A 27,404-nucleotide genomic window follows, 5' to 3' on the forward strand; every position below is an offset into this window, starting at 1 on the left:
TCATTTTTTCATAACCTTACAGCTGAGCACCTAAATTATTTTACTGAGGTTTGGTTGAAGATTGATTTATAGGATTAGCCCTACATTGCCTTTTGTTATGGGGTGGAGTTTGCAGCATTGAAAGTGATCTACAGCTCCATAAATGTGGCAGCAGCACAGTAACTCAAGTTATTCTGGATTTGGAGCTGAGTAGTTAACAGTGTAGTAATTACAGAACTGGTAACTGGAAGGTACCAGGAAGTGGTCAGTAAGATTCATCCATACCCACTAAGACTGTTTTAAGATCTGATACATGCTTGGTAACAGAAATAGTACCTGATAGTGGTACAAACAGACCATATTGTATGATCTCTTGACATGATGAAGAATTGTTTTCATTTTTGTTCAAGATTGCAGCTTCAAAAATTGAAGCTGACTTGGCAGAGCTTCCAATTCAGGGAGTAAATAACTTCTACTGAAGGAAATCTTCTGGGCTGAGGCAGATATTCTTGGGCTGAGGAGGACATGATTGTGGATCTCTTCTTTTTATAATAAAGGGGGGAGAGCCTTTGCCGAAATTACTTTCTTTTTCTAGTGGCCCAGTTCCAAGTAAGTTGCGCTGTTTTTCAGAGAAATGTATGTAGCTCTTCACCATCAGGAAAGAAATGTAGGGTAAAGATCTCTAATGGGTATATTCTTTATGTTTTAGCTTTCCCTATCCTGCTGTGTACGAAAGAAATGTAATTCAGGAACAGGCCACTATGCTTAGATATTTGTGTAGATTGGTTGAAATCCCTTGCTTATAGGTTGAGAGGGTGTGTTTAGTGTAAATGCTTTATTAGAGTTTCACAGTGCAAATCCTTTACTCAATACCAGCACTGGGGTTGTGTTTTGTAAAAACTAAAACTAAATTTCAGTAAGATCAGTAGTTTGGATTATCAACCCAAAGGTGACTGGGGAGAATTAAGTGATCACTGAAATAGTGATTTCTCCTTAATTTCTCCTTAAGGTTTATTTAGTTAGAACTTAAGGTGAGGGGATGTTTAAAATAAGACATAGGTTGCATCTCCTACCTGCAGTGGAAGTAGGCTTGCTAAGTGTTTTTATAAGTTGGTGACCTATCTTTCAGATGTGGTTTCTTACTTTCCAAAAGCACTTTTTTCAGTTAGATAGAAACAGAAGATAAACTTGTAGAGTTATGTAGAAGTAATTTGCAAGACTAGTGGAGAACAGCAGCTCTTACTTCAAACACAACAAAGCAAAGTCAAATGGTCAGTGCATTTTTTTCCCTTGTGTTGTACCCATTCTGTGAGAATAATGTTAATTTCACCCATTTTCATAACAAATTTACAAACTCTGTGTACTTGAGCAATAAATTTACTTCTTTCATAACGTGACTTACTGCAGCCTCAGATACCATCGTATAGAGTTACTCAGTTTGTACCTGAAAGATTAGACTTCACAGCTCAATGTTGTCATTCAAAGCAGCAGAAACACTTGAAGGCTTCCTCCTTTTAAATTTACTTATCAGATATTTGCATATAAATCCTGGCTTTTCTAACAGATTGAGCAGGTTGTACTTTGTTCATCCTTGTAAAATAAAGATAACATTTTGCTTCAGTTCATCACATTTTAAAGCATTGTTTGTCATTCAGGATATTCTGGTTTTGAAACAAGGTAATAAAAATGTTACAGCTGTTATTTTTTTAATCTATTTCACCCTTATTATTTGTTAAGGGTGAGATTTTTTGGTTTTCATTCTGCAACTTACCTGTTCGTTTTTATTGAAAGGGGGAAAAAAAGTATTTATGTATGAGATACCACAAGATACCAGGACTTTTATTACCCTTAAAGTGCTTTTTGAATTCATTATAAAAATACTGAGAGAAGATACTGGACTTGGCTAGGTAGGACTTGCTGTTGTTTGTGAGACTTCTAGCCAGAATGTTCCTGGCTATTGCCAGCCAAAAACTTCATACTGTTAACCAAAATGAATGGATCTATTTGTGTCATCCTCAGAAGAACAAGTTTTGCAGGTATGTAAAACCTTGTGCAAACATCTGAGATGATGGGAAATTGTAAAGGGAATAATCAGTGCTCTAACTTAAGTTTTTTGAAGGATAGCTTTTGATTAGCAAGTGACTTTTCTGTAATGCATTCTGCAGTAGATACTTCCTTTGCTTTCATCAGAAGTTTGCTGGACTAAAAACGATATAAGAAAATGATGTAGGAAGTAATGATACTGTAGCGCCTGTTTATGTAAGTAGTGGGGGTGAGGTTTTTCAAGTTCAAACTACCTTTTCTGTAAAACTTAATTTCCAACAGTAATACTGTTATAGTTTAAATATTTTTGTTTAAAATCTGATGTTTGTGTTGCTGGACTTACTAAATTTAAAGAGGGTTTTTAATCTGTATTTTGAATGCAAAGTCAGCAGAACTGTAAACCCTGCTTGTATCCCTCCCACAATTAGAAGCTTTTGGAATTATTTGTTGAAGCAGCTACAAACTCTAAATAGGAACATAAGACCACCCTGAATGGTAGGTAGTCATTCTAGGCAGACTAAACATCAGTCTTCCTGCATGGGAGTTACTAAGGAAACATTTGTAATCTAGTTTCAAAAAACCTGTAATGTTGAGGCTGAAAAAGGAGAGGGAAGGGAGGGTGTTGGAAAGCTCTGCTTCACAATTTGAGATGACTTGTATGAAAAAGCTGAATCAAAATATGTTGCTTTAGCTAATGTCTTCATTATGTTCATTTAATAGGAAAATAAGCCCATGTGAACTTGAAGATAATTGCAGTTGACTCAACAGCAGTGCTCCTTAGAGTTCTCTGTAAATAGCGTCCGCGTTAAAGCCTGTGTTGTTGGGCTGTTACTCAAAAGTTGTTTTACAACTTTTACGGTTTAAAACTTTTTATTTAATTGTTCTGCTATCACTAAGATTTAGAAACTTTATTGTAAATAAGGGGGTTTTTGGATAACGAGCTTCTATGTGAAGTTAAAAGAAAGCACCATGCTCAAGTTACACTTTACTATGACCTATAACAGTAGTTACATTCTTTTGCTGAATTTTTAATAATGTTTTGCCTGGTTGATTGGAAGGGCTAATGAGTACTGCTTGTAGAAATCTCTGACAGAATAAGGAAGAGAAATAGCTAGAACATCAGCCTGGTTTTTTTTCAGCCTTGCTGAAACAGCTCAAAACAGATTTTATTCTACAGCAGACTTCTGATGTTTTCACTCAAAATCACTCCAGTGTTACATAGAAGAAGAAATTTGTGTAAAATCCAATGTAGAACATAGTGGCACTCAGGCTCTTGTGAACAGAGCTGATACCTTTTGGAGAATTTGAATGTACACAGCAAGGAAAATCTTCAGGGGGACAGCAAGTAGCTGTGAGAAGGCATTTAAAGAAAATATGTATCCAGTTACTGTAGGTCTTTGGCAGAGTGCTGATATCTCACCGTTTTCACATTTACATAGGAAAATAATTCATCATCTTACATAGTGGTCTGAGGCGGCAAATACTGTCAGAGCCTATTAATGAAATAATGTATAGCCTTTTATGTTGTATTTAAAGTCAGCATAGGGGAAAGTGAGAAATGTTAACTTGTGCAAAGTGGTTAAGAAGTATAGGTGTCATCTTCATGACAAAAACCTGTTTGCATTTTAAAAAGCATTATTAAGAGTGGAATATTTGAATCAACATTTTGTAGTGTGTGAGAACAGTGCCCTTTTCCATGTGGGTTTTCTGTTTGTTTGGCTTTTGTTGTTGCTTTTTGGGTTTTGTTATGTTTTTTTAAATTTATTTTTTTTTTAAGCCCAGAGCTTTAATTGAAATTTGTCTACTACTAAGGCCATCAGTTATGGGTGAAATATCACTGGAAATAAGAACATTCAAGAATACATACGAATCTTTCATGACAGATCAGAATAATTTTTAGTTTTAATAATTTTGTTGTCAAAATTGAGCTCATGAATCAAAATGAAAGAGTTAGTAGTTGAACAGCTTTAATCAGCCAAAGCTATTCTGTTTTCCTAGTTTAAATTTATTATGATCTTCTGTAATGGTGCTGCTAAACTAGTCACTGGGTTTATTGTGATGTTGCAGACAGCATCCATCTGTTCAGCTAAGGCTAAAGGTTGAGAGCAGAAATACTCCTCAGTAGGACTCACAGTGAAACTGAATTTTACAAATCAAAACCACCAGAGTTACACTAATGTCTTCATATAGTAAACCTGGGGAATTTACTTCAAAATAACCAGACTTTTAAAATAAAACCAGCTAATCCTCGTTCCTGAAAAGGTTAGATAGTAGTAGGCCACTTCATGGTGCAGTAGGTCAAGAGAAAAGATGAAAAAGGTAACATAATTCTTAGCTGGACTGTGCTGAAAAATCCAGCTCTTAAAACCTCTATATCTTTTTGTTAAAGCTCATTGATGAAATACAGAACTTTGAGTAATGTTTCCTTTCAGGTAGTAGCAACTGTAGTTTAGTTTTTCCCCTGGCACCTTATTCAAAATGTGTTAAGAAGTTGGGTTATTTTTTTCATACCTGAATTCCTCTCATTGATTGGGGTATGGTACGTGTGTCTGCAGAGTGGAGAGAACAACTTGGAAAGTGTGAGTTGAGGCTGAGGACAGTGTTGAAACACCAGCTCTCTGACTGTCCTTTGGAGCTGTGTCAGTAGTTACTCTGGGCAGTGTGATGTAAGAGCAGTTGTTGCTATTTTAGCAGCAGTGAGAAAACAATGTATCCCACAGCTGTTGTTCTAGCTGAGAATATTTCTTAGCCAGGAGGAAATGTTGTCACAGAGTACTCACCACCACCTGATAAGTATGTAAAATGGTTATTACACTTGCCTTAAAACTTTATTCTAAACTAAAGGCATAGCCAGAGTATGTTGACTTTTGCATTTGACTGAAGCAGTCGTGATATTTTTCAGTTCTGCTGAAAGTAAACAGTATTGTATAATCTAATACGTAGTTGGTAAAGTTTTTCCACTGCCAAAGTTTGAAATGCTGTGGACTAAAATTGGTTGAAATATGGAGGAGCAGAATGCAGAGAAACAACTCAGGATGATGTATAAACCCTGTAAATGAACTCCATCTTGTCTTGGAATTTCATTTTATTTATATAGTATGAAGATGTATCTCTGACATAAAAAGTGCATAAAGTTAACTTTATTAGAGAGGGCAAAACATTTTTGTAGTATTTCTCAGTTACTGCTGGCAGTGATTGGCAGAAGAGGAAAGAGTGAGTTGCAGTTACATAAGGCTTACAGGTATTGTCCAATTTCCTGTGAGACTTGACTGCAGTTAATGCTGCCAGTTATATAAATTCTTTCCTTTGGCAGGGAAACATCCTAATTATTTGGCTCTTGAAAGTTTGATGAAATTACTTCTGTGAATATGTAAAGAGAAGAAAGGCCCAGAGGAATGTTTCAGTAGCTCTTCTACCCTCAGTCTATCCTAGTCAGCCTATGGATCATGGAACCAGCCATAACTTCCACTGCTTTTTGCCACAACAGTGGTTAGTTGATGTAGAAAACATCAAGGAATATTGGGGTGGAAAGGGGAGAGTTGGAGGATGCACACTGGCTGGGAGCTACTGTGGGATGGAGAATTGGACTAACTGGGATGGATATGAACATTTGGCAATACTGTAGGTATAAAACAGTTGTCTGAAATAATTACTTTCAGAGAAACATCATTTCAATGTTATCTAAGGAGCCAGTATTAAAGGTGTTCTCTCGCAATACCACTAGCTGTTTTATTTTTCTTGCCTGATTCAGTATTACATTTCTTTTTTTTCACAAAAGCATCTTTATTAAATTTCCTTCATCTGTGAAACTGGCACCACAGCAGGTTCTTATTTTCTGACTGGGTTGGTAATTTAGAAATATATTATGAATTCAAATTGATTATAAAACCCCCCAGCCTTATGCACACTAGGATGATAACCCTATTATCTACTAGAGTACACCCCTTCATCACAAAAAGAAGAAAAAACTGCTGTTTACAACTTTTTGAAATTGAATAAGGTGTTCAGAATTTGAAGTGAGATGGTACATACTTAAAACATTTGGAACATTTTGTTAGTATCAAAAAGGAATTTTGGTTTCTTCTTTTTCCGCACTTCTACACTATCAAACTGGAAAGGATGCACTTCAAGTCAGTGTAGTGAGGATGGTATTTTTGAGGGCCATAGGTAGGAAGGGAATACATTGCGAAGTTTTAGACAGAGACAAGTTTGTTATATTTTGGTTAGTGGAGGAAATAAGGACTCTGATGAAAGGACTGTTCAGAACATTATCTGCCCCAGGCCTTCTCTCTCTGAATCAGGCTTATTTCTTGGTGCAGAAGAGATGCTCAAACTGTAGTTAAGTTTATGTTCCATAGTATACACATAATTTTTAAATGGGGGTGAGAGAAGTAGGGGAAATGCTGTGTGCTTTCTAAAATAATTGTAGACGTTACTGTAGCTGTACAGCGAAGGGCTGGGATGTTCACTGGTATTTCATCAGATTATCTAGCACAAATCCTGAAGTATTTAGAACTATTTTATGAGTCTCTGGTTTAAGTGTAGCCTGATGTTAAGAAATAGATAGAAATCACTGTAAAATTTAACTTTTGATCTTCCCAAAAGTTAGACATTTCCCTCTGTATTTTGGTGGGGTTTTTTTTACTTCTTCCCCATGCGTCCAAACCAGATTTTTTATGTTGCCCTGTAGAGGTGTGGAGAATTGGTTTTGTAGTCAGCTCATGCAACAGTTTTAAAGCTTGGCTGCAAGCAGAATTTAGGGTAGAAAAATGTATAGTGGCTGCTTAGTACATTAAAAGACAGTCAGATTTGAAGAACAGAATTGAAAGTTGGAGATAGCATTGAGCCTTGAGTTCTGCCCTTCAAAAAACCATTATTTTAAGGTCAGTTCTGAAAATAGAAGTAGAGGAACATGTCAAAAGTAGCAATAAAATGTGAAGTGGCCTGGAGAGCAAAGGTTGACATCTGACTGTGGTCCTGCAGGTTAAGTACATGCTTATTGGGCTCAATTTCTTAAAATGTTAGGTTATCATGACCACTTTCCATTCCTAATTATGTATTTCTTCCTTTGTTTTTCATCAGTCAGTATCAAAGGGTCGGTCATTTTACTCCAGCCCAAATACTTCATTGGACAGCAAAGGAGGTAGAGGGACGTCATTGTTTTTACCACAGTTATTTATGCCTTTAAACAGTTCTCAGATTTTATATGGAACACTGAGCTCCTTATAACTTCTTTAAAGACAAGCCTCAGAACTGTCATGTTCTCAGTAAATGTGAGCCCTTTGATCCCAAAAAAGGTACAAGGCAGGAGACAGCAGATGGTGTAACTCCCCCAAGTGTTACACTTGGCAATGTTTCAAACACACAGAGTTTTGATGTAATTTATTTCTAGGTTGCTAGTAGTTACCAGAGTAGGAGGAATGATTCTGCAAAGGCAGTAGATATGAAATCAGTAATTTTCTGCATCACATCCCATTTGCTAGGGATGTGTCATTTGTAATGACCCGTCGCTTTATTTCTTCTTTTGTGCACTATCATTTATTTTGCATTCTCCTCAAACCATGGGCACCAAACCAGAGACCACTGAGAACATTGCATTCATAGAGAATCTCCTTTTTCTCTGCATCCCTCCACCTTGTCTTTGCTGTCCTACACATCCAGACTCAACAGTGAAAGCTGGAGCTCTTCATTGCCCAAGATTTCAGAGTATAAAGGCGAAGCTTTAAATTTTATATTCTTCACATGTTCTAGAAACATAAATTTCTCATACTAAGTTACCTGTTTGCTGGTGGAGATAACTTATATCCTTCAGCTGTAGTTAACCATGGGCAAAAGGTGGTAGCTGTAGCTCAAAAGACCAGCATATTTGATAGATAAATTTGGTGAGCTGTGCATTATCAACTTTATTTTGGAGTATTTGTTGTCCGGAGGAAATGCAGCACATAGCTTCCAGACATATCTGTTTAGTCTTACTCATCTATGATTCCATAATAACCAGTGTGAGAGATGTTGGATGAGTGCCAGTATATCATAGTTTCCTCTCTCCTCATTTTCTGTCTTCCACTGACACGACTTCTGTTGTGACAAATTTTTGTTGCTGCTGTTTTTTTTTTAAATTGGTGGTACAATAAGCACTTGTTAGTTTTACATGATTTAAATATAGGAGCTGTACCACTGTAATTAGTATTTTATACACTGATTTTTTAAACAATCATGCCATCTTGAAAGCATGCTATCTTGAAAGCCAGACATTTCTTGTGTTTGCTGTCACAGGTCGTGTAGTGAGTAGAGTGCCATTTCCAGTAGAGAAACATGTCATAGAATGATACTAGATGCAGCTTCTGTAGGGAGCATTAATTCTCTCTGTGTGTATACCTGTTGTTTGCTTTCTTGGTGATAACACAACTACTACACTTAGCTTATCTGAAAATGTAGGAATGGAAGGTCCCTGTTATAAAATTCTTATGTTTGGAAGTAATCAAGCATTCTTGCTCAAGCAGTGTTACCTGTGATACCTCACAGATGTTTTATACTCAGGCTGAAAGATTGTGGAATAAAACAGTGATGCAGGTGCAAACCCAAAGCAGAAAGTACAGTCACTGCACATAGGTTTCGTTTTGAGAACCTGCCTGAACTTTTTGAGACAACATATTCTTCTTAAGAACCAGTAATTCCTGGTTTTCTGGATTTCCTCTTGTATGATAGTGCTGTCTTAGAACACAGAAGCAAGAAATTTAAAATGGCTAGGCTATCCTCCAGACAGTAGTGTTTAAAACACTACTCCTTTGGTTTCCTTGCTAGCTTCTCACCTGAAATTTATATGGCTTGCTAATGCATTCTCTTACTGCAGTGCCTGTAAGGAGAAGTCATCCTAATGTGATTGAAAATGTAATCTGCAGCTGTTTTGTACCCATGTTCTCAGCATTTCTAGAAAAGAGTGCCTCAAAATTTCATCTTCTGGTTGATTAGTGTCTTCTGCTTTATGCAAAGAGAAGAATCCAGTTTTCTGGACCACCAGGGTCTTCCTTTTTTTTCCCCAACCCACACACCAGTTGAGTTGTTGTGTTTGTGCTTAGTCCTTGAGTCCTAGAAGGATGCTGCTTTATTATTTGGCTAATCAGTGTTATTAATATTGGATCATGCAACTGCTTTTAAGCCAGTTGAAAATGGTTGTGTTGATCCATATGTAAACCACAAAATTGTTATTAGCATAATTTTTTTTTCGACTCTTAACAGCTTAAGATAGAGGAGATTCCTGTCACTGCTGACTAGGAGCATCTCACTTATTCTATTAGTGTCATCTGTGCTCTGTGTGTGCCTATACAAGTCAGCAACTATCCTAGCCCCAAATCCTTGAAGCCATGCTCAATAGCAGCTGCTGTAGTCAGTGGAAAATTAATGTTCTTATGCAGCATGATCAGAAAAATTGTACATGCTCAATGGCAGCTGTGGGTTTCAACCTTCTGTTTCTGTTAAATAGTAAGCAGTAATTCTTAGGCTTCTGAGGGTAAATCCATATGTGGGCTGTAGAGTAATCTTGGTCACTTGAACTTCAGGTTGGGATTTACCTGAAAGTATTCATTGTCTTCTGGAGTCTGAGTAACTAACATCCAGTTAGGCATATAGCTAAAATAGCAAGAGAGTTTACAGAAGCTGCTCTTAAATATACCAAGAGTAATAAAGATTGATGTTTGTAATGTAGGTTTTACAATCTTCAGTTATAAAATGGTGAGTATGAACTCCAGATTTGCATCTTTCAATGTAATTGATAAAGGCTTACCATTTAAGAATATATATTTTTAATTTAAGAAGTCATAAATGTATTATGAGATTTAAGACTTAGAACATATTTATTTTCTGCATGCGAGCCAGCGCCCAAATTTCAGTAGGAAGAGGTTGCTGGAAAATACTGAATTTCATTAGAGCTCCAGTGAAAACAAAGCTACTAGTGGAAAACATACATGCAGACACAAACTGTTGTGAGGGTCAGCAGGCAGGCTCTTAGTTCTGCTGTGGGAGGGAGGAATACTGTGCAATTCTGAAAATGCTGTGAGGTCCAGAGTCTCACTGACATAATTTCTTCAGGAGACACATTCTTCGTGTCCCTCAAAATGTTTAATGGCAGACAAGCTTTCTCTTCTGCTGCTGCATACAGACATACTTGTTAAAGCATGTTGCTCACTTTTTCATGGCACATGTGTCATTAACAATGGTTTTTCTTCCAACACTGCAGTACCTAGCATGCTTTTATGTAATGTCAGACAGCTTTTGCCATGTTGCACAATGAACTTTCTCCTCCAAACTTCAGTTCATTTGGAAACATAATGAAATATTCCCTACCCAGTTGTGGCTTTCACCTACTCATGAATTACTGTGAGGAGAGTTTTTTGCTGTTTTTATTTGGTTCTTTGGTCTTGACTCTTCTTGATCAGGTAGCTATGAGCAAGTCACTTTCTCTGAACAGTAGCACAGAGATGATTTTGGTTTCTGAAGTGGGGGACAGGTGTCCTTTCTGCTCCATCAGCAGTTATTTGCCCTTTCAGCAGGGGCTCCTCTTCCTATGCTATTGCACCATCAAAAACCAGTTAGAGATGGCTGGGGGTCACTGAGGGACTCATTTGGGCTGTTGAGCCCTTCAGCCTGTGGTGCCTGGGTTTGAGGGGTGTCAGTGGAGAAACTACCTTTTACTTTATAAGGCAAGCCCTTTAAAAAAAAAATAAAAATTTGAAATGCATGGTGACTTGTATGGTTACTCTTTAAGATGGTATCTTGTGTACAAATTTTTACATTTTATTGCAAGTCACGGCCAAATAGTAAATAATTTTGTTATGTTTCCCAACCTACATGGAGAAAGGTTGCCTTTTCCCATGACATTGCGCTGCAGAGTAACAGAAAAGTGACACACCCAGGCCTAATACTCAATCCCTCTACCTCATGGCAGGCTGGAAACATACCCAGATGCCATTTGTGTAGTTCTTCATAAACACACACTCTAGCCTGCCACAGATCATGTCCAGTACACCAGAAATCTTAAACAGGTCTTGACAGGCAGATTTTGTTGTGCCAGCCAGTTGGTCCAGCTCTTGCCTGAACGTCAGCTGCAGGTTCAGACCTGCTGGTTTTGTTTCCCTTGTCATCAGATGCTGGGTGTACTTTATTTTTCTTTCAGACTTCACATTTACAAGAGATCTGGAAACAGGCGTCTATGGAGAGACCACCCTTAAAGGTTTTAAGAGCAAGTAGGGATAGACAATTAATAAAAAAGTTCTTAAATTGCTATGCTAGCCATCTATACTGGATTTGTGATTAATTCAGTTTGTCACCATGGTAAGCCCTTTTCTGCAGCAAGAGTGCTATTTCTATTGCTACTTCAAGTCTTGTTTTCTGAGGGAATTTGAAGCAGCTCACCAGTGAAATGAGACAGATGTCATTACTTTGGACATTAATTTGGGCAGCAAATCTGCTAAAACCCAGCTTTTCTAAGACATTGTCAGGAAAACCAACTTTCTAAAAGAGAGGTTGTACAAGTTCTCATTTTAGGCTGTGCAACTGGAAGTAGAGCCTGAGGTTTCTCTAGAACCCTTGGTGCAAATTTAAAGCAGTATCAAGTTTGGGAGAGCAGATTTAGTGTGAATAAGAGAGAAGATTGAAGTGTCTGTCATGCAAGAAATCCAGGGTAATGAACTTGGTGAAAATATACCTAAGTCACTTCATTTTGACATGCAAGAAGCATATGGCAGAAAAGGGAATTTAAGTGAGTTATTGCTTTGTATAATTCTATTTCTTTTGACATTGTGTAAACATGAAGACCAAAGGAATTTGTTGAATCATTTGCTTCCCCCCCCCCCCCCCCCCAGTAACAAGTTTACTGAATTACTCATGATTTTGTTTGTAAATATCTTAGTAGTAAATTACTGTAACAACATTTAACTTACTATGTTTGCCTCATGACCTGATCTTCCAAGGTAATTTCATCCACAATTGGATAGGAATACAGACATACAGAATGGAAACACCCACAGATACTCCTAGAGTTCTGTATAAACCAGGATAATGATTTTAAAGATCATTTTAGTGAACTATAGGTGGCTTGAATGAAAGAAAGGTGCTTTAAAAAGCTAAGATATTTTAGATTGAAATGATGTTGTAGCACTAAGCCTGACGAGTTCAAGTGTTTGGACAATGCTCTCAGGCACAATGGTGTGACTCTTGGGGATGGTCCTGGGCAGGAATTGGACTCAGTGATCCCTGTGGGTCCCTCCCAACTCACCAAATTCTGTAATTCTGTAATTGCTAACCTGAGATACATGTTTTATCAGTAGATCACAGGAAGATGTGCATTAGTCAGGTTATTGTAATCTGGAGGCTTTTGGGAGCAATATAGTTCATAATGGGAAAGAAGAATTGCAAAAAACACTGTAAATATCTTTCCTTGTTCTTTTTAATGTTGTTTACTTGTTCCATGTTCTGCTCTCTCTCTAGACCTTTTTTACCCCTCTCATTTCTCATAATTCTGCCCTGCCAGCTTCTTTTTACACCTTTTTATTATGAAATAATACCAGCTATTTGAGCAATTTGCAATTGCGTAAAAAACGTAAAAAACGTGGGTGTGCCAAATTTGCTGCCTGAAATTGGTTGATTTATAGGGGACTTTTTCGTTGTGAATTTTTCTTGGAATTGTTCTGTGCTCTCTATTGATATCACTTTTCTGAGGCAGTTTTTTCTAGTCATAATATTTTAATACTAAAGCTTGAGGGTAAGCACTTTCTTTAAAAGCAGTTTATTCTACAATTTTTTAAATTATAGAACTTGTATCTGTGTGCATTTTTGGAAAATTTAGATTATGATTCTTGTTGGTTGTGGAAGAGGTGCAATTGTTGGCTTGCTTCATGCATAGTAGAGTTTTCACTGGAGATGCTCCCACAGGGTCTTTGAGGGGCAAGTAAATCAGAATATCTGTTGCTGCTGTGTAGTGCTCCTTTCCAGCTTTACCTTTCTTATGCTCCCATCCCCATTGCTCAACAAAGCATCTGAAATAATCTATTTTGCTCAAAATGAGAGAAAACCACAGAAATCACCATGCAGCATATCAACAATTTGTCTGACAGAGTTGCTCTAATTAGTCATGTAAACTATAGTTCCAGTTATCAATTGACACTGAGCATATTCAACTGCCATTAAGCAAATCAGGCCTGGGAATGCTTATCTTTGAGCTGTAAGTTAAAGCTCCTCTTGAGAAGCCATGCATCTAAAAGGGATGGTTCGACCTACTTAATGAAGCTGTGAGAATGAGTTGACAAGTGTAATATGAAACTGTCTAGCTGATAAAATTCATTAGAATGTTGGAAACAAACACATATTGGATGGCCCGTAGCATTTCTTGACTTCCTTTGAGAACTGTCCATTAAAAATCTTTAAAAATCACATGCTGTTGAAGTAAGACTGTTTTGAAATTTAAGGTGGCTATCTTTCACAGCTCTTTGTTTCAGCTGGATAGGAATAGTTTATGAACTTAGAAAAGATGGACATGAATTACTAAAAAAAAAGGTAGTTGGAAGAACTTCTTCAAAATGTCCAAGACTAGTTTTGCACAGATAGACCCTACACTGATAGATTATGTAAATGAACAAGGTTACCAGTGTGGGCTCACCTGTAGCAGAAATTTGGGGTTCTCTATCTTCACTGTCTGTATTTATTTCACCCTAAATAAAGCTAATACCCAGTCTCAGGTCACTAGAATGCTTTCCCCTTTTCTTTCTTGCCCACAGGTCAACACTGAGTGGTTCTATACTGCAACTGTAACAGCTATATGTTACCCTGCTTTAAGTTCTATGCTGCTTGGATTAGACTGCTACTAGTGCTTAGCCTTGCTACAATAAAACTAGGGTTTATGCTTCTACATTACGTAGATCTGTCTTTGATAAAGATCTGAGAGAGTTGTGACCTGGTTAGCAATAGATAAATCCCTACCTAGTGACCTGCAATGTTAACTTTCATTCTCAGATTCACTTTAATCTTCAAAATAAGTACATATAGTCTTAGCTTTACAGCAGTTTCATGCTGTCCATTTTTTGTCTGCAAAATAATGAACTACACAGTCCACTTTTTTGCCGTTCAACAGTTACAGCTTTAGGTTGAGAGGTTGCACATGTGAAATCTGAAGTTGGAACTGAGACTGTTGTAATGACCTACAGGCAAGGGATGCATGAATTGAGGAATGTGCATCTGACACATCCAAATTTTTACAGTTCATCTGTTAGGTACAGTAAATATTCGAGCCTGAAGACTTTGCACGACTGTTCTTAAATGCATTGTTAAAGGCATGCTTTTCTAATAGACCATCAAAATTCTTCACTCATTTTAAATTATTCTAAAATTAAACACTGATACCCTTTAATTTGGATTTCCTGTAGATTTTCCATGAATAGGTGAAACTTCAAGAAGCTATCTATAAGCCTCCAACTATTTAATTTTTTTTCTTATTTTCAAAACTGTTCTGCTTTATTCTTTGTGTGCCTGTGCAGAGTAGCAACTTGAGTATTTGAGCGAAATTGCTCTGAATTGTTCTGAAGTACTTGATTACTTACCATCAAAAGTTCTCCAAAGCTTCATTCTGTCAGCCAGTGTTTGAAACTTAAGAATTCAGTATAATTTAAGCATCTCTTGGAAGTGTATAGCTTTGAGTTTATTATAATGGCTAAATAAATGATGTATCAGATAATAAAACACAAGTAGACCAAGTGTAACCTCAGGCAGGCATCTTTCATTTCAGCTGCTGCTCATATCTGCCATCCTGGAATGCTTTAAATTAAATCATAGTCCCATAGAGATTGACTAATTAAATCAATGTCTTTATATAGTAATATATTTTATAAATTAATATTCATCACCCTGGACCTTTTATGATTGAGGGGAGATAAATATAAACTAAGCCAGCCTAGTAATATCCCTGCTAATTAAGTTACTCAGAATCATCAAGATTGGAAGAGACCTTCAAGCCAATCCAGCCCAACTGTCCACCCTGCTCTGCTACTGTAACCCCTAAACCACATCACCCACTACCCGATCCAAGTGCCTCTTGAACACCTCCAGGCATGGTGACTCCACCACCTCCCTGAAGGCTTGCAAGTCCTGTTTTGTTTTCTTTTACTTTTCCAAACACTGAGCAACTTTTTGGCAACACAGTCTTCAACAGAAAGGCTAAAGACAAGTTTATAATAAAATAGTCTTAAAAATTAGCTTTGAGTTAAGTAATTTATGTTTTTTCTCAAATTATTATGAAATGGGGAAATCCTTTTTTCTGAGCAGACATACATTTTAATATACTAATGAAAATGAACTTGAATTTAATGAAATTACAAGCCTTTGGAAAAACTCTTACTTTTATTATGCTCATCAGAGATTATTTAAAACATTCCTAACTTCTGGGAAGATCTCTGCCAGAGTTTTCCAGCCTAGTCTAAAGAAGGCTTCTGCAATTGCAGCCATGTACAGTTGTTCTCTATGCTGGCCATGTTCTGCTTGGCCACTTGCTCTCTGTGATGTGCGAACTTCTTCCATGGGTGGGTTGTCCATGGTTCTCATGCATCTAAGTAACGGGGAGATGGGAGCCATTGGGTTTGAATGCAAAACTGGGATAAGGTCATATGGAACTTGGCACCAGAGGCTGTGAAGATTAAGAAGGGATCCAGGACTAGACATTATAGTAAAGAATGGAATAGGAGATTAGCTGGCTGAGAAGGGAGTGACCAGCCAGAAGGGTGTAATACCATGTAGGACTGAAATAAACTGAAATTCATTTGGACTAAGACAATGGAAGCAAAAACTGATGTGAGATAATAGATCTGATATTATATAGGTGGAGAATAGGGACAGGCCAAGTATAGGACTGGGAAGAAACAAGTGAAACCAAAACTATAGAGGGACTGATAAATGGAGACCAGGATTGGAGAGGGAGAAATTAAGATCAGAATCAGAAAAGCTAGAAATAGGAGGAGGTAGGCAAAAACTAGTTGTGAGTGTTTGTGTTGTGTCTGAATAGAGCTGTGATAGGAGTCTGAGAGGCATTGAGCATCCTTCTTGGATAAAGGTTGGTTCTAGGAGTAATGTTCCAGGAATGGAGATGGAGACCAGGAGTCAAGGCTGCAGTGAATGAGATTTGAGATACTGTTTTAGGCTGGAAGGAGCTGGACAAAAATTGCATTTCAAGAAATAGGAAGAATAATTGGTGGCCACTGAGAAGACTTTGCATTTGTGATAGTCACACTTCAGATGAGAAGTGTCCTGATAAAATGCTTTGTTTCTGTCTGCTGCTGTTCCAGACAGGAATTTGTGGTTTGAAGGTCTGCAGTGTATTCCAGTCTGTACCGCAGCATAGCAGTTGATGGTAGGCAAAGTCACATAATCAAGCTTTCCCCAGAAGGTCACTAATTTAGTTTGTGAGTTTCAAACTTCTGAGTTGATTGCTTCCTATTGCTTCACTTGCAGACAAGCTGAGGAGTCTCTAATACTTTAAATTAGAAAATTTCTTTGAAGTGTTAATTCCTTGGAAATTTTAAGTACTAAGAAACGTGAGATACCTGGAATTAGAGAATGCATTTCATTTTCATCTGTCAGCTTAGTTTCTGAAGAATAAATTGTGTTTTGTAATGGTGAAGCTTTCCATTAGAAAACCTGAGAATATTAGTAAACCTATGCACAGAATAATGTGTACAGTGAGTAATGCATGGGGCAGTGCATAGAACAAAACAAAAGAAACAAATCAGTCACCACATAGTTGCTCACTGCTTCCGTGCTATTTACTTAGTTCAAAACCTGGCAAGACCATATGCAAAACAGTTAGATATTAGCATATTTAAAAAGTTGAAGCTTGCTTCCAGAAATATCTTTTCTTGGAAGTAGGCAATGTGCAACAGAAGGTTAGCCAAATCCGTCCTTTCTTAAGCTTCTCATAACTGTCCTTAGTTCTTCTACCTCCTGTGTGAAGCTTATGGATATTGGTTCTGTCTCTTAAAGTTATTTCAGGGTTTCATTTATCCTAAGCACTGATAAATAGGTTGAGCTTCTAATTGTACTGCTAACAAATGTGAGCCATGCCAAATTTTTAAAGGTGGCACAAAATTTAACCCTGCTCATCTGTTTTCCAAGGTGATAGTGAGGCTTGCCTGAGTACTATAAGTCTAGTTGTCAGTCTTCTTTGCAGAAAAATGTGCAGACTGGGTGAGGTAGAGTCTAGCAAGGTAGAGTCTATAAATACTGTGATTCTGAACTTCAGAATCTGGATATCAGGTTATCACATGACATCTGCTTTCATCTGAACCTTTGAAGAGTTCTAGTAGTTTCTGCGCTGTTGGACACAGTACAGGAGAAGCCTTTGCTCTGTGACGCAGTTCTGGCATCTGCACCTGAAACTGAAGGTTGGAATGGACCTAGAAAGTCAGACATCTCAGTTTTAAATACTCTGTACATATAGGCCATGGATGCTGGTGTACACACGTGCCCTCAACACCTTAAAAGCCTTTTAAATGTCTGAGTTTTGGTTTTTTGTATTGAAGTATTTATTTCTGCCTTACCTTTCTGTAGCTGATGAGGGTGCAGATTAAATACTTCTCTTTCCTGCAAGCCATTTATTCTTGCTTTGCTACACATGTTCTACCACACGCCATTTTGTTGCATTCCATAGCCCCAGTGATCAGATGAAGGTTCAAAGTCATGTCAATGTTATAAAGGGAAAGCATATCCATGAAGTTTTTTATCTGTAGCACATTCCTATTGCAGAATATCTTTATAAAGATCTATTTTTTTTTTTTTGGAAGGGAATATATTCTCTGCAGTGCATAGATTGTTTGACTTGCCCACATTTTTATTATTTATGATGTCTGTAATGTCTAATCAAAAATTATTTGGCTTTTTTGCTCGGTACTTTTTTGATAGAGAATCACTATTAATCTAGATTCTGAATCCATATGTTATTAGCATTGCTTTCACAAAATATCCATATACACTGGGAAATAATGGAAATTGTAATAACTGGTGGGACTCTAATGAGCAAAATAAGTTCTAATTACCTCATAAACCTGCTTTTATGACTGGAAGTAAAAACAAATATTGCCTGAAAGGGGTGTTAGCTTAAGCCACTGGAGAAATTGAAGAGACCCTAATTCCAAACATCAGGTTGCCCATATATCCCAAAAGTAAGGTCCTCCACAGGTAGGAAGAAATGCAAATTAAGCTCAGTGTAACAAAATAAAGCATCATGCTTCTGCCTGTCCTTGACTCTCTGAAGTAAATATCTCAAATCTTGCCTCATTTATACAGAGGGAACTTGAAGTTTCAGCATAGTGACAATCAAACTGAAATTCTCCATGAGGATTTCCACAGTTAAAAGTGTCAAAAACAGGATTAAATTACTTGGTTGTATAACGTCCAGCATTTCTAATGGAACAACGATACAAGAAATACCACCTAGCTATCCCAGTTCCCACTTCTCTGCTTTCATTGTCATACTCTCAACATACACAATGAGGAAAAAGGTTGTAGGTACATGTGCATGCTATTATGATAAAACAGTAAAGGCTGTAGATACAATGAATGTTGTTGATAATGATACTTAATACTTGCATTCCAGCAGTCCAGGACTACTTAGATCTTGCCAGGACTATAATAACTATCATAAAAATACACAAGCAAACCTTTCAGAAGAGACTAGTGGTTTTAAATAGAATAAAACTGAACAGCAGCTGCCTTGAAAATACCTCTAAACTGCTGAGTCACTGTACTTGAAAATCAGTCCTCTTTTGGACTTGCTCACCAGTCATAAAAACTGGACATCTCCGGTGATTTCTAGAATAGTTTCAGGGCTGTCATGAGTGCTCTGGATAGCTGAATAGTTTTTCTCTTTGTGGAGGAGGATTGCTGTGAACAGCTAACCTGCAGTTTCAGATCTCACATATGCTTTGGATTATCAAAATTTGATTAAAATTGTATTCTGTAATTTGTACTGCATCAATAATATAATCAACTATAAAACCTTACTTTGTTTTTTTTACTCTAGTTTTGCAGTAAAAACTTCGAGCAAATTTTCTAAGAGTTTCATCTTTCTGAGAAGGCTTAAGGAACAAATTTTGTCTCCCTAGAGTGCATTATGCCAGAGATGTTGGTGAGAGGAAGATGACTGTGTTATGTGGGAGACACAATTTATGAGAACATTTTCCTTAGTGAGGAAAAGAAACCTACTGTTAGTAGTATTGATCAAGCTGATAGTCACTAGGCAACAAGTCCCAGGCAGATTTATATGGAAAATGCTGGATGTCAGAAATGCAATGTTGTTATGGAAATGATTTATTATCAGCTAAAGGGAGCTTTAAGGGAGTCAGGGAACTGACAATCTAATATAAGGCACATTTCAGGTTTTGGAGTAAAGTCTAGCAAGAATATAGCTGCTGGGTCTGTTGCTAAGTGACTGTGTCTATTTGCCTAACTTTAGACTTCAAGCTTGTGAAGGGATGCTGATTTGTGGCTTTACATTCCTCATTGATAGAGAGTAAACTTGGGCAGGATTCAGCTCTTTACAAGAATTAACTGCAGGAGAGATTTTATAGTTAATATGTTTTATGATTTTTAGGCCTCTTGAGTATATTGATTCTGCTCACAGTTCTGTTCATCCTCTTCTGTATAGCAGTACATCTTTCACAGTGGAGGCCAGATCACCTAGCTTCCTCAAAATCCTTGTTGCCCAGTGAGCAATCTCCCGGCATCCTGCTTCTGAAAATAGGGATTCTAGTTGACTAGTATTCTGTATAGCACCAAAATGGTTGTTTTAGTAAACAATGAAACCTGAAGCTAGTCTTGTCCTCTGGCATTAAAATCTATTCCCTAAAATAATAATCAGGAGTCTCTGCATCCTGGACTAAAATGCATAGTGAGAATGCCTGAGACTGGCCTTTTACATGCTGGAAAAAGACTATGCGTCTTGCACAGAGTCTGTTTGGTGAGGCCTCTGGAAGCTGCTGTAAAATCAGGTATGAAACAATGAAGTATTTGTAGCCTTAGGGCATCAGTGTAGGAATAAGTGTCAGGATACCGACCTTCATTTCCACTGCCATGTCCTGAAGTCACTTGCACCAAAGAGAACATTTTGGACAACTCTGAGCAAGTTTTCACAGGACCAAGGGACTCACATTGTAAGACTTCTTTGGCCACCTCTATCCCAAAATAAATGCTGCTTTACCCTGTGTACTGTTCCCAAGTGTTTACAGTTCCACTGAGTGGGCATCTGTAGTATTTTCACTCTGTTTAGTATCTCATAAGAATCTGAAAGTTGTATTTGATTTTGAAATATAAATGATACCAAGGAATTGATGATCCTAATTTAGGGACACTTTTTCTTTCTCCTATGTAAAGATTTGATAATTTTTTTTAGCTACCCATTACGATTCGTACTAAGAATTTAAGGTATCTCATGGTTCCCTTACTGCCCTTGATAAGAAGGTCGTGTAGTTGCAAACTTTTTGATTTTGTGTTGGACCTTGTCTAATAATCTTGATCATGTCCCAGTTATCTAACATTCTTTACTACATTTTTCTACTGCATTGGGTTCTACTACCAAAAGGTCTTTTAATTATTCTTCTTTATTACTCCATGTTATTAACAATATAGTAACATTTAAAATTGTGTTTAGAGCTTGTAAAGGAACAGCCCGATTGTTACCTTTTATAGACATTTGCACAGTGTTTTCATACTTGCTGGAACTATCAAGTGTTTTTGTTTGTTACTGTTGCTGGATCATGTAGAACTTTCCCCCTCTGTTATTTAAAAGCGGTTATAGTAATAAGATTGTGGTTCTCCATGGGCTGATTATCCAAGCTGTGGATTACCTATGTGTTGTTACATCCAGCCATTCTCAGGCTGCAGCAAAACCTGCACCACACTAGAAAGCATCTGCATTTGATGTGTTGTGAATTGTGGTATTTTTTCATGAAGCATTGCTTTGTCTGCTAGTGCTTAGTTTCTTATGCTTTCCACAGTTTCCAAGTATTTGAAATTCAAATATTCCTGTGAATTACACGTTAATCTTCTTATATTTTGGAATAACTGTTTTAATTTTATAAAAGCTGGTATTCTTCTCATTATGTCTTATGTTCTTAAGAGGTGACCACTGACTGTATTCTAGTGCACTGATTTACAATGTTGAACTTTATTTATATAATGTTGTTTCAAGTGAAAAGGGCCTCATAATCATTAAATATATCAGTTGTGAGTGGTTTGACCTGTATTCCAACACCATATGAAATCCTAAGTCCCCAATTCAAAAAGTTTCTGAAAACCCAGGGTTAAATCCATAAATGTACTGAGGAAATACGTTTCTTATTATGAAAGTCAATACAAAATACTTGTCATTTATCAGCTTGGTGGGACCTGTTAGGCCTAATTAGGGGGTATTTGGTTGGTTTTTATTATTTCAGCAGTATGAGATGAAAGTAACTTCTTTGACATCAGTAAATTTATCCCTCCACCCTCTGTTATTGATAGCAGAATATGTGTAACAACTGTCCTTAAGTTTTAAGATTAATCCTGTTCTCCTAGTTACATGAAGAAAAGCCTGTGGTTGTGTTAGCTGGGATTGTCTTCCTTGTTTAGCATTTATGTTCTTAGAATTTAATGCAAAATAATACCAGGGCTATGCTTTTGAAGTCCATTGCTGGGAAAATGCTAGAGCTGATACGTCTGCCTCCTAAATACCCAAATCTCTGGGTTCTCACCTGTTAAAGGCTGTTTACCTAACTTGCCGAAGGAATACTTAGTTTGGAAAATCACAGGTGCAGTAAGTAGTAGGGATGGTAATAGCAATAAAACCTCATATTGAATTCTTCTGCATTACAGGAGTACAAACGCAAGTTAGCCAGAGTGTCCCAAGTACGGAAAGAACTCAGGTCACGCATCCAGAACCTGCCTGATCTCTCTCGACTTCCCAATGTCACGGGCAGCCACGTACACCTACCGTTTGCAGGAGACATCTACAGCGATGATTGATTACCAAACATCCCCCTATAACCTCTGCTTTTCTGTGAAATGAGGGGTAGGCCAGACCGATCGGTACTCTTGTAGTATTATTTTTGTATATTGTTGCAGAGTGTCAGTAAAAATACTTTAATAATTTATACAAAATGGTTTAAAAAGTTGATTTGTTTACTATTTTATTGGTGAGTGAACATAAGGGTACATTTATAAAAGTGGCATCTCTGTCTGTTACATGGAAGAATGAATAATTATCTTTTGTAAAGATTTTAGTTGGGTGCCCTGTAAAAAAAACATGCTGAGATTTTTCTTATGTACCCTGTATTTAATGCAGATCAATATATAATCAAAACATAATTCTAACTTGAGACATTTCCGTTGCTAGTGAGAGAGTGAAATGTGGAAATCACAGGCTTATGTTTGCAAGAAGGCCGATGCAATTTAATGCAAAGTTAAAAGTGATCTTACTGTCCATTACATTTAAATTACCCACTCCCAAAACAGTGTGGGTTTTTTTGAAGTAAATGCTAACAACCAATTTTCTATTGGAAAATACTAATCATGTTACACTGAGCAGATCTTCAAATGACTCAAAATACTACAATATTTTTTGTATCATTTAGAAGTCAGCATGTAGAAACTATAAAATTGACCAGTTTAATTATGTTTTGAAATTGTAGCTTTTTACAGCTGCTTAGTTTCTAAATCGAGGGACCATTCATTTGCAATCTAATCCCTTTCTGGAACATCTGTTTCCATCTAAAAAGGTTAATCCCAGAAATGTGAAGCCATTTTACAGTTTTAATTAAATTGAAAGGTCATTCTCTAAACTGTCTCAGTTGCTAAGTGCCCATTATTAAAATTTGACAATGTACCATCCGTACATGCAACAAAATGGTGATACAGCTGTACTGTACTGTACATCCTCTTCCACTGAGAAACCCTGGAGGCCAGCATGGGCTACCACCTGTCCACCTTCACCTGCTCCAGCAAATATTTCTAAATCTATTGTCTTTTTCTCACACAACAGGAGGAGACTGTTCAGGTCTGTGTATAACTCAAACAGCAGAAAACTATTGCCCAGTTAAAAAACTCTGTTGCATGGCATAAATGTGGTATTTGTCTGGGAACAGCTGAATTTGTGAAGAATCCTTGTTTCCATACTATGCATCAGCTTTTAAGTTCACTTAAAAACTTAGATACAGATAGGCATTTAGCACATTGCCAGAAAGTTACGGCTTTTTAATTCACTGAAATGAGCCATGTAATCACTGAGTGGTTTTAAAAATGCCTACCTGTACCTTTGGCATTTCAATGACCTAAAAAACCTGGGCTGCAAGTGTTTTGAGTTGGATATATCATAGGACTGTTTTATGATTGAATTTTGTTCATGGTTTTGCACCTGTCAGGCATTATTTTGTACCAGTTCAGTTCACAGTTTACAAGTTTAGTACACCTCACATGAAAGCAATTTTTTTTACAAAAAGCTGTTCTTTCTTTTCAAAACTCACAACAATTCAAAACAGTCCTGGAGTGAAATTGTTCAAGGTAGTTATCTGTCACCTGTTATTGGCTTCTACAGGGCTAATTACTAGAATAGTCGTAGGATGTGAATGGAGAATAACCACTCTCTTTAAAATAGATACACTTGGACATAAGCATCTCAATCCAGTTACCTTTTCTCATGGAAGTTGCCATGAATTAGACCTCAGTTAAGTAGGGAAAAAGCCTGAAAAGATAGAAATACAAGGTATTGACATTGCAGTCCATAGCATGCATTGTAGAATACTGATTTCTCTAAAAATTCTGACTGACAAATAGGAGTGTGCAAAATAGTTATCAGAGCTCACTACAGGTCCAAAAATTTCATAGTTTTGAGTGGCAATTTTCCATTCCATAGGAAAAAAAAAAGCTGACTATATTGAATCCAGAGGATTTAGTTTCTTTAGTTTAAGTGTAATATGCAAAATTAAATAACACTTACTGACATCTTTCCAGTGTAGATTCTTGATAAGAAAATGTTCTGATACAATTTTAATGTTTAAATATTTCTGCTCTAGTATATTAAACTCATCACATAAATTCTTACACACATATATGTGCGTTGCAGTTGCAGTTAAAGCTCAGTTTTGCTAAAGAATAGCACCAGATTTGTGGTAAATAATAAACCAGCTTAATCTATTAGGAATTCTAAAACAAATCATAAAACAAGAGGCATAAATAGTGAGTTCATGGTTGAATTCCATCCATAGAAAACTTAATTTGTGCCCAGAGGTGATTATAAGTACAGTGACAAGGCTTATTAGACTGCGCTGAAAGATCTATATTGGATACTCAGAATCACAGGGAATTAAGTTTAAGCAATCTTTTGCTGCCTGAATTGAAATTAGTTATAATAATAAAGTTGACTGATGAATTTTCTTGATCTTTCAAAGGTTTAAAAAAAAAACCATGACATTTACTTCACTAGATTTGTTTTTCCTATTCATAACGCCTAGTGATAATATTGCTTATCTATAGGTAATGTAGAACTGATAAGAGAGTGAGGAAAAAACCTCAACTTTTTCTTGCTGTATATAAGTTTTAATTTTGAGAGAGTGTTATTTTCTAGATATATTTTTCCTTATTTTACTGTGAAATTGTTTACTTCAAGGAGTTTTTCATAGCTGGGGTTTTGGAAATGATCACTCAATATTTGTTCGGAAAAGAGGGCTTGTGAAAGGCAAAGGTCACTCTTAGAGCAAGTGTCATATATTAATGGCTGAATGGTATGCTGAGGTTTTTTTAATTTATACGGGAAAGGCATCGGGTATCAAGTAATTAGGAGATTTATACTGTAACTGTAATAGTATAGCTGGAGCTAGCATGGTACTGTACAGATGCAGCCCTGTAGTGTCAAAAAATACCTCCAAATTCTCAGGTTCCAAAGCTTAATGTACGTACTTCTGACATCTCAGGAAGAAAAGAGGCTGGGTGGGGAAGGGTAGGGTGCCGAAGGGACAAAAGGGAGAACATGCCTGGGTGGAAAGGTAAAGCAAACCACGTGTCAACTTCTGTCAAAACAGAAATAAGTGTGAGACTGGGGAATACAATGTTTTATCCGTAGGTGGGGTTGTACCACAGAACTGCTTTGGGGTGTTGCCGTCCTGGGAAAGAAAATGTGTGGGCATACCCTGCCTACCTCTTGTAATGTGGTCTGGCTCTAGGCAATGCAGAATGCCTGCCCTACAAAAGGCACAATTATAAAATATCTGAATATTTTTCATCTAGTAATACACACATAATAATTAGATTATTTACTTCACTATATTGCACTTTTATTAAGCATTCTCTGAAGAAAAGCAAAGATATTCCTGCAGCACTTTGCCATATGAGAATGCTTACCTTGGAGGTCACTGGGACTGCTTGTATGTATATTCTAGTGTTTGCAGGCTCAAACTGTGTTTTTTGCAGAATGTTTTGAAAGATATCAGGAATTCTACTCCACTTTTGTGGTTTTAAAAATAAATGGGAAGTCTTTAGTTACAAAAATTGCCATTCTTAAAAATTATGTTTCATGACTTCTTTAGGTAATTAGACTACAGCCTGCAGTAATATTAGCTTGTCTGATTCACTCTGTTAATGTTTGTATTAATATATTAAAGCACCTCTGTTAATCCCTAGCAACACAACCCAAACCACATGCTTATTATGTATTTTATCCGAGTAGTCTTCTGAGTGTCAAATTGAGAGCTTTCATTATGATGAAATTACATTCCCGCTTACCTGAAGTTTAAAAAAAAACCATTGTGTTAAAACTTGCACAAACTAGTTCTGCTCTCACATCTCAGTGGTAACTCAGTCTGGTACTTCGATGATGACCCTAAACACATATGTAGGATGCAGTAGCCAGCAGTGCAGATGAGGAGGACGTGGAAATCATACATAGGCTTGGTTGGCCCTCTGCATAAGAGCCTTTTGAAACATAAGGAAATCGATCTGTGGGTGTGGGTTTTTTCAGTGGGAAAATCAGTGAAAACCAGCTCGTCTAAAATTTGATGGTTACATTTACAAATATTTAGGCCAGTTCTGCTCATTACATTTAATCACAGTGATTATTCCTGCAAGTAAAGAAAGCAGACTCAAACATAGTGTCTGAAGTGGAATTTTTTTTAATGAATGACCAATTTTGTCTCGGCTCCTATTTCAGTGTGTCATTTATCTTGATTAAGTAGTAAATCTCTTCCATCGTGTTACTTAGGAATCTAATTCTGACTTCATATTTACAATAGTTGAAGTATCCTACTAAGCATGATGTTTTTGTGGGAATTTGAAAAAGTTCAATAGCACTCATTACTTGTTTGCAACAGAAATAGACTTATTTGTTAAAAGCTAACAAGAAAAGTTTGAAATGTAAAGATGTTTCATTATTGTGCTTTTCTGACAGAACCTGTAATCCTTGTGTAATTTATGTCCTCAGAATTACACCTGTATGTACGCTCTTTCATATTTAATAAAACATTGTTGTAAAAACATCTTTGAAAATTATTGTTCCCTGCTTGCCTTCTCAGTCTCATGGTGGGAAATGGCTTTAATGTCAGCTGCTCCCTATACTCAGGAGTCAGCCAAGATCTCATCTCAGTGATGATGCTGAGGAAATGCTTGATAGTAATTTCGAGGTTTATTACTCCCTGTATTTTGTGTGACAGTTTTCGGTGAGAAAGCAGTGTGTTAAAGGGTCTGAGGTTTTATCTCTAGAACTGTAAACTTAGTTGAGCTGGTTATTTTAAGACACACTTTGGTAACATTTTCAATGTGGTACAAGTACTGTCAGTGATACACATACCATTGCCCAGTAGGATTTGTGTGAGCTGGGTAATAACTCCCACTCTCTATTCAAATGCCTCTTTGCAGGGCTGTATCCTTAATGGAGACCTTCTTGCTCTTATTTTACAAAGTCTCTGAAATCAGTGAAAGCATTTCCTCTCTCGAGTTGTTCTTCCAGCTCTTCAAACACAAGTCAGTAATGTGGCCTGGCAGTGGTTTGGAGGGGAGCTCCGCAAGTCTCTCACAGCCAACAGCCTTCAGTGTTTCATCAAGTACGGGAAGGTGATGTGTCCTGAAGGGAAGAGTGCCTGACTTGCATGTACATGTGTAGTGTGTTTGCATGTAAGCCTCTGTGTGGGTATGTATATGCCTATATATATTATGTATAGAGATATGTTTATACATGTGTGTGTCTGTCTTTCAATACACCAATTCTGTGAAAGTCCAGATAACAGAAAAAACACTCTGGTAAAGGCTTCGGAGTAATATAAAAGCACTGGAGATTATTTCTACCTAGCATTTTGAAGCACACTTGTAAAACAAGAAAAGGCACGTACTGA

General features: G+C 37.0%; 1 protein-coding gene across 1 annotated transcript in view; it reads left to right on the forward strand.

Moving 5' to 3' along the window:
• RPRD1A (regulation of nuclear pre-mRNA domain containing 1A) overlaps positions 1-26,552 on the forward strand; it is a 43,541-nt gene extending 16,989 nt beyond the window's left edge. The window contains exon 7 of the mRNA XM_038126844.1: positions 21,904-26,552. Within this exon, the coding sequence (XP_037982772.1) occupies positions 21,904-22,053 (150 nt within the window). The 3' untranslated portion in view covers positions 22,054-26,552. The remainder of the gene's footprint in view (positions 1-21,903) is intronic.
• The last annotated feature ends 852 nt before the right edge of the window (positions 26,553-27,404 follow it).

Source organism: Motacilla alba, chromosome 2 (genome assembly GCF_015832195.1).
Source record: "Motacilla alba alba isolate MOTALB_02 chromosome 2, Motacilla_alba_V1.0_pri, whole genome shotgun sequence".
Lineage (NCBI taxonomy): Eukaryota > Metazoa > Chordata > Aves > Passeriformes > Motacillidae > Motacilla > Motacilla alba.